Genomic DNA, 8193 nt, shown 5'->3' with positions numbered 1-8193 from the left:
AATACACCTTAGAATTACATTACGTTTTACATTATAAGTTATATATTATATCTTTTAATGCTAGAAAATAATCTGTAAATATAGCCATATTGGTAATGTTTTAGTGAGGTGACATTTCACAATTTTTAAAATTAAATTTATAGAGTATGATATAACATTCTACGGGTCGTGTATAAACGTATTTAAGTCTATCAATAAATATAGAAATTTGTCAACGACAGCCTTACGCTGTTGTTAACGTGTTGTGCATGACAATTACAAATTGATTTTTTTAGCGACGTTTATTGAAGTGTACAACTATTTTATGCACATTAACGACAACCTCTAGGGTTGTCGTTAGCGAAATACTTTAAATCACTAATATAATTTTGAATTTAAAACAAATACTTATTCGACAACCTTGTGTTGTAGCTCATGTAGTAGTGACATGTTTCTCTTAGCGAGATGTCAGAAGTTCGACTCTCGTGGGGTACAGCCAGTGTTGTAAATCTCTTGAGATCTCCCCCGAGATCTCGTTTTTAGAAGGCAACCGAGACGAGATGTTCATCTCCCGAGATTTCTCGATCAACGGGGTCAAACTTAGTCAAAGCCACGATTTCTCGGATTTTGTTGCCAATTTGTAAGATTTTCTTGCAAAATTCGTAATTTATAAGATTTTCTCGCTTATTTCTCGGATATTTTTGTAAAATCTCGTAAAAACGTATATAAATATACATATATTTATGTTTTTATGTATATTTTTATTTAAAAAACTACAAAGTCAACGTCCGAGATCTCCCCGAGATTATTCCGAGATGCCGAGATCTCCCTAAAAAAGTCCAAACGAGATCTCCCCGAGATCCGAATTCTCCAACCTTGGGTACAGCACTGCACACAAGGTTACCCATTTACCCTTGAATTTTACCCAACCAGGTTTCCTCCTATGCAGCAGTTGAGAGCGGTTTAGTTCCCTCTGGGTGGTCCCAAACTACAGTTCAAAAAAGAAAAAAAAAACCTATTCGACATTTTTAAATCATTATATTTAACATTTTATCATTCTATGATCTCTTAATCTGTTAGTGCAGGGCGCGAGGCAGGGCGACCCGTTGCCATCGGAGTCCGGTTAGGCGGTTCCGTGGACGGCTACGAAAACAGTACTGTTGGGAGCTCTCTTAGTGACAGATTGTAATCGAAATGTAGTCAAATCATTTCTCATTTACGATAAGAGTTTAGATAAAATGAAATTTTTACATTTTCTTTTTTTCTTTCCTAATTTAATTTGATTTAATTTAAATTAAGTCTACTTCAGACTTGCAATAACACGTTAACAGTAGTGTGTCTCTCTCCCACCAGGGCTTTAGCCGTTACCCCTATTACCGCCTTACTTTTGCACCTATATAAATATAATAAACGAATTAAATCAATTGGCGCTTATTTCATTTTACACACACATGAATCGACGAACACAATTTCTAGGGTTTCAAGCGATTACCGATTCTTCGTACATTTCATTTCATTCATAGAGCTTTTTAGTTACTGAATTGCAAACCTCCGGTGGCCGGAGCTCCTAATCATCGGAAAACCTAGACATTACTGTGAAATCGTGTAATCTGATTTGAATAATGAGCAAGCTAGTAGGTTTATCAGGCATGAAGAGCTTAGATCAGTTCAAATCATCGTTAGGATCATCTAGTTCCGGAGCTGCAAAATCGTTCCAGATCTCTTCACGGCAACCTTCCTATTCAAATTCTAATTCGTCAGGAAGTTTTGCTAATTTGAAGCTTGCTGCAGGTATTTTAATGGCTATTTTGACCTTATTGATGTAATGCGTCTAAAGTTATGTGTATATATTCCGTATATTGAATAATTTTTTTATTTTTCGTATAGAGAAATTAGCTAAAGAGCAAGCTTCTGCGAAAACAGATCTTGACCTAGCGGTATGATTATCTGCTTTCTCCATATCTCTATGTGTATGTATGTCATGTTCAACAAATTTGATGTATCCTTGTCCAATTCTGTACCTGGAATGTTATATTGTATATGTATGTGCAACATTTGATGTATCGATGATTATTTGTGTGTATTTATTGAAGTAGGTGCCTATACTACTTATAATATCATGCTATTTCGTAAGTACTATTGCCTTTTAGAAGTAAACAGAGGCACTTTTATCTGATAATTGTAGCAAATTTACTGTGTATCTGTGGTTGTGCACTTATATATCACTCCATGTGTCAAATAATTTAAATTCAATTGGATATTAGGATTGATGATTATATTCGGTATGTTCAAGGCTGTAATAAGGTGAATAGTTTCAATATGTGTCTTATATCATGCATATTGTTTAGTGGCATGTTAGCCTTATAATAACTATGCATAACCTGTTTGCACACAGAGACTTGCTTACATGTGTGTGTTCTATAGTGTGTTAATTGAGGTGAATTGAGTGGCTAAACTTGCTTTGCTAAAAATTGCAATGGATGCAGAATTCTAAGATAAAGAAATTGTCAGACACTATTCATGCGTTGGAGGAGAAGTTGCAGAATGCTTATAATGAAAATGCTCAGCTTAAAGTAAAGCATAGAGAAGATGAGAAACTTTGGAGAGGACTAGAGTCGAAGTTTTGTTCAACAAAGACCATGTGTAATCAACTTACTGAAACCTTACAAACTTTGGCAGACCAGGTTCAGAACGGTAAGGTTTATATTGAATCCTTGATTTCTACATTATGCATTGATTATGGGTGTAATTGACATTGTTCTGCTTCTACAGCTGAGAAAGACAAAGTCTTCTTTTCAAATAAGTTTTCTGATACTTCAGTAGCTCTTGACAATCTGAATAGTCAGATGAAGTCTCTGTCTCTTAGGCTGGAATCGTCTGAAGATACTATTAGAAATCGTAGGTTAAATCTTTCTTTTAAATGGTCTTCTATATTGGGAATGATATTAGGCCTGAAATTTTCAGTATTTGGTTAGATGTTTTGAATGTGTGGAATTCTGTTTGCAGGTGACAGACAGTTGACTGAACTTGCCGTTGGTAAGGAAAACCTAGAGAAGCAACTTAGTGATGAACATTGCAAAGTTCTGATGCTGATCAATGAAAGAGGTATTGATAACATTTGATAAGTTTATTTCTTCATGTGTTGTGAGACATAAATAAGCATCTCTCATTGTTTGCAGATAATCTAACCAAGACCTTGCAGGCCACTGTAGCATCCAATGAATCAACCATAGAGAGCCTAAATTCTAGGTTGAATGAACTGCAACTTGATATAATATCAAAGGAAGATAGGCTAAAAAATATGCATGAATTGTGTGAAAGAAAGGAGAAAGAGATTACCAATCTAATTGACAGTAATAAGAAGTTTACTGAGCAATTAGACAAAGCAATGCAGGAAAATGCAAGCCTGGCAAATTTTGTTAACATGATGGCAGTTAAGCTGGCAGATTTGGATAAACAGAGTCTAGCCTTTTGGGAGAAGGTTCTTCAAGTCGATGTTTTGTTTACTTCTTGCTTTGACTTGGTACAAGAAGAAAAAAGGCTCGTGTCACAAAAGGCACAACAGAGTTATGATTTGCTTCATACTCAACTTTTGAATACCACATCCGAAAAAGATGCGTTACAGTTGGTCAATCAAGAGCAGAAGAATAAGATCAGTGAGCTTCAGAATGATTTAAAGCTCACAATGGCCCAGCATGCAGAAGAATGTCACCTAAAAGAAGAGAAGGTTCAGAAGTTAGAGTCTGAAGTACAAGCGCTTCTTTCAAAGAAAGCTGAATTGGATAACCTTGTTACCACGTTGGAGGATAAGATCCGTTCTATCTCTGAAGCTTCCAGAATATCAGAGTTACAAATGGTGCACCCTTGTATAACTATTATAAAATTGATCTTCATGCTATTATATTATGGTTGATCAGTATTTTATTGTTACGCATGCAGCAAGACTTTCAGTTGAAGTATTCAGAGTCTGAAAGTGGTAATAAGGAGACGATCAAAAACCTTCAATCCGAGATAGATATTAAGAAAGAGGAAATAGATACTCTGAGAGATGAAGTTATGAAGCACGAACAACGTGTTGACTCACTGGAGAAACAAGTCAATGAGCTTCATAGCTTAATACAGGAGAAGGAACAGGTTGTTTTGGAAATCAAGGAAAGAGAGAAACAGCTGGAAGATCAAAATTCAGAGGTGTTTTTTTCTTCCCATTACTCATATCTAAAGATGTTATCTTGTATGTTATCGTGTTATATATGACATTAGTGTGAATTTTAATGATCTATATAGGCTCGAAAGTTGCTCGTTGAAGCTGAAGGTAATCTCACAGAAGCTAAGAAGCAATACGATCAGATGTTAAATAGTAAACAGATAGAATTGTCAAGGCATTTGAAGGAAATTTCTCAGAGGAATGATCAGGTAAAGTCCACTGTCATGCGTCTGTATTAAATTTTCAGATGATGAGACAAACTGACACTGAATTATATTATTAGGCTATCAATGAAATTCGAAGGAAATATGAAGCGGAAAAGCTAGAATGCGTTACCATCGAGAAAGAAAAGGTTGGACCTTTATTATCTTTTTCTCACTGACTTGTTGGATCTTTTATACATATTAAGTTTTTTCTTTCCTCAGGCTGAAAAAGCAATTGTAGATATGGAAAAGAAATGTGACAGAAAGCTATCAGAATGCATTGAAGAATCAAATCAGAAACTGATAAAGATTGAGGGAGAACACACTGCTTTGGTATGTAACTATGTATAAATATAGGAAATCGGATTTCTCTTTTAGTATATTGATATAAATCAGACAGATATAAATTCTTGGTCTGCTCATTTTGTAGGTTAATAAGATACGGATGGAGAATGATAAGAAAGAAGCAGATCTAAGAGCTAATCATAGTGAAGAGTTGCAAAAACTTCAACTCCAGGCTGAGAATAAACTGAAAGAGGTACATATTAATCTATTGATGAATTCTAATTCATAATAAATGCATATACATTCTTTTAAATTTGCTAATTCTCACAATGTATCCAGAACACCAAGTTACTTAAGAATCAACATGAGGCTGAGTTAAGGGAAATGAGGTCCCAACATGACGAGGAGTGTAGGCATCTTGAAGAGGAGCTGAATTTACAGAAGGACAAGGTATGCATAGTTCAAATTCATAATTTTTAAGGGATGGGCCCACTTCTTCTACTCCCAAAGAGATGGTATATTTCAATTTTTTTAACAATGGAATATTTTTATAGGAGGAGAGGCAGAAGGCCTTGTTGCAGTTGCAGTTAAAAGTAATCGGTGATCAGCCTCAAGAAGACCAAGAAGTTACCTCAAGAAAGGCATGCATATCCAACATTACACACACAAATTTTAAAACAAATAAAAACAACTTAGTTAATGATCCTTATATGATCTATACTCTGTTTCTGTCCAATGTAGGAGTTGCCTTACATGACCGCTACACAACCACCAGTCTCAAAGATAGTGAAGAAAACAGAGAAAGCTAAACCAGCAAGTGTGATAAACATTCCCAAGCATAGTAAAAAGGTTGAGTATTCATATCTACCTCCCATATACATGTTCTGCAGTTTAATGAAAAAAGTTGAAAAGATGCAGTAAGAAGTGATAAATCGATCTTGAGGAATATGTTGATAGTTTGGTTTTTGTTTAAATGTTTAGCAATCTTAAGTTGTATGTGTAGTTAACCTATTCTGCATTTACCAAACTAAAACTTGAGGGTTTACTGAGTTACAAAAGCTGCTATCATGGCAGGTAACTCACCATGAGTACGAAGTTGAAACATCCAACGGAACAATCACAAAGCGCCGCAAAACAAAAAGTACAATCATGTTTCAGGTATGGTGTTCTTGTGTTAACTCTCTAAATGAAGAATTCATGTTTTATTATGAATGTTCCGTTTAAACTGTTTTAAGATGATGATGAAGATGATGATGATGATATATGTATGCATACGAATCTGTATCCACCTATATCTCTTGTATATGCATGATTATCTCTAGTTCCTGATATGTAGAACTATGATAACTCTAATCTAATTAGGTTCCATTGTGAATTAGTGGAAGCTTGGTGAGGGTGTCAGTATTAGTGTGATTAAGTTTAGGTGTAATACTATGTGTCTATGGATATAGGCTTGGTAAGGTTGTGTGTAATAAAGGTGGAAAATTTATATTTATAGTCCATACAAGCTCTCATTATAAAGGCTAGTTCACATCACAAACACACATCAATATGATCTCATTTATGATATCATAAAATCTTGTATGACATAGGTGCTTATTCTGTATATGTATTGACATTTTGTATTGTCATGTCTGGAAGGATGAGAAAAAGAACAAGAGGCGAACACCAAGAGTCACTAGCCCTAGAAATGCTATCGCGGTAAATTTTAAGTATTTGTGCTGGAACTTGTACCTTTTTTGTGCTGGAACTTGTACCTTTTTTGTATGAATTTTAACATAATTATTGAAAATTTTATGAACAGCGAATGAAGGGAGGAAGTCAACAAAATCCTCCTAATATTGGCGATCTGTTCACTGAAGGATCATTGAACCCATATGTAGACGATCCTTATGCATTTGACTAAAGGTAATATCTGACACCTTTTGTTTCGTTTACAAGAAATTATCGTCTTCACAAATATGTACCATAACCTAAAAGTTGTCATTTATGCAGTGTAAGCAGATCGAGTAAATCTTCCACTCAGGCATTTTCGGCTTTCCATTGTGAACCCACCTGGTCGCAAGTGTTGGTAAGTGATTTAGCTGTGCAAATTGTTGATAAATAACAGACAGGCACTGTTGTAATTGAAATTGATGAACTTCTTTGGATTTGATGTGAATTGATGTTTTTGTCTTGTTTGTCAAGGCATCTAAATACTTTCTTGCGTCTAGAATTGATGAAAAGTTAATGAGATATTGCTTTCTCCTCATTTCTACTCGACCCGAGTAAAGTTATTCACAGGAATAACTTATTTGTATCTCAATATCTTGATGGATAATTGTATGCTAGCTATGGTTGCCTTGTATGCGATGTTGACGAAATGTTGGGTAAACCAGAAGAATATAGTTGTGAGAAGGGCTCACAGTTATGTTAAAACTGATAATTATCTCCCTTTGTGTACATTACTTATCTACACCTAGGACCGTCAACTAGTTGAGAAGGAGTGGGCAAATAAACTTTACTGAATAAACCTTCCATGACTTCACGCGTAAAGTGACAATTTATAGTAATGTGTTTGTGCGTTTATGAAAAATGAATCCTTAAAATAATTGAATAGCGCTTTGATTATCACACCGGAAAATAACATATATTAAGTTCTTGATGCTTAACTCATCTACAAGTCTAACAACAGTAGCAATGTGAGTCATAGCCATGTACTCTAATTCATAAGATGAACTTACTATGTTGGTATGTTACAAAATAACGTTATTTGATTCCTATTTGTGACTATTGGACAAATTTCCCCTTTTTGTTTTTTTATTGTTCTTTGCAATAATAAGATAAAATTTTAATTTGAATGTCGTCGTATACTTATTTGATTAATTGAGTTTTGATTTAGTGACAACATTTTGTCCTCATGGGATCAAGAAACTAGTAATTCAATTAACATATGATCCCTCGTGAACTGAAAGCCAAACAATGAATGGATCCATTTTTTTCGGCAAACATAACGATAACTTTTATAAAAACTGAAAACGCTTTCGAAAGAAAATGAATTCAACAAGAAGTACAAATTGGATACTCCAATGAGACTCGTACCTAGAAAGCGGCTACCAACGAACTATCTATACCGAGTCTCACCTAACCTAGTCCGAAAAACCAAAACTAATAAAACGATACGATACAATGCAATACGATACAATACAATATAAACATCATATACTATGGTGAGTCAAGATACATGAAGTCGAAAAGTTGAACCTGTATTTAAAAAGATGTAAAATATAAATAAATAAATTTAAAATATAATTCGAGATAACAAAAGATTTTAAACTGAAAGGAGCCAAAAGACTCCATATTGAACTGTACATTAAATTTTGACCAACTTGTCGTTGGGGGAAGACCCGAGCGCCGCAAAGATATGCAAGACTATGATATAGAACAATACCATAATAATAGGGATTGTTAAGGATCAACCAAGAGGAAGTACGATCGGCACTACGAAAGATGGGGAGAAATAAAACTGTGGGACTGGACCAG

The 8193-nt window shown here is 34.7% G+C and overlaps 1 protein-coding gene across 1 annotated transcript; it reads left to right on the top strand.

The window, feature by feature from the left end:
* The first annotated feature begins 1577 nt into the window (after window positions 1-1577).
* On the top strand, window positions 1578-6874 carry LOC139853253 (synaptonemal complex protein 1-like). The gene is made up of 18 exons (XM_071842625.1): window positions 1578-1770; window positions 1867-1916; window positions 2466-2673; window positions 2752-2877; window positions 2986-3084; window positions 3159-3835; window positions 3919-4167; window positions 4264-4392; window positions 4467-4535; window positions 4609-4719; window positions 4817-4924; window positions 5011-5121; window positions 5226-5381; window positions 5425-5520; window positions 5746-5829; window positions 6313-6372; window positions 6476-6579; window positions 6667-6874. Exons 1-17 carry the CDS (start codon window positions 1602-1604, stop codon window positions 6575-6577), a joined length of 2604 nt encoding a protein of 867 aa, XP_071698726.1. The 5' UTR covers window positions 1578-1601; the 3' UTR covers window positions 6578-6579; window positions 6667-6874.
* The last annotated feature ends 1319 nt before the right edge of the window (window positions 6875-8193 follow it).

The sequence above is a fragment of the Rutidosis leptorrhynchoides genome, chromosome 6 (genome assembly GCF_046630445.1).
Source record: "Rutidosis leptorrhynchoides isolate AG116_Rl617_1_P2 chromosome 6, CSIRO_AGI_Rlap_v1, whole genome shotgun sequence".
Classification (NCBI taxonomy): Eukaryota; Viridiplantae; Streptophyta; class Magnoliopsida; order Asterales; family Asteraceae; genus Rutidosis; species Rutidosis leptorrhynchoides.
Note: the sequence above shows the minus strand (reverse complement) of the source record. Positions and strands in the feature narration are given on the sequence as shown.

Coding starts and splice junctions, on each gene's coding strand:
- LOC139853253 (XM_071842625.1), top strand. CDS start 1,602: ATGAGCAAGCTAGTAGGTTTATCAGGCATGAAGAGCTTAGATCAGTTC. Junction 1,917..2,465: donor AAACAGATCTTGACCTAGCG/GTATGATTATCT, acceptor CAATGGATGCAG/AATTCTAAGATAAAGAAATT. Junction 2,878..2,985: donor TGAAGATACTATTAGAAATC/GTAGGTTAAATC, acceptor TTCTGTTTGCAG/GTGACAGACAGTTGACTGAA.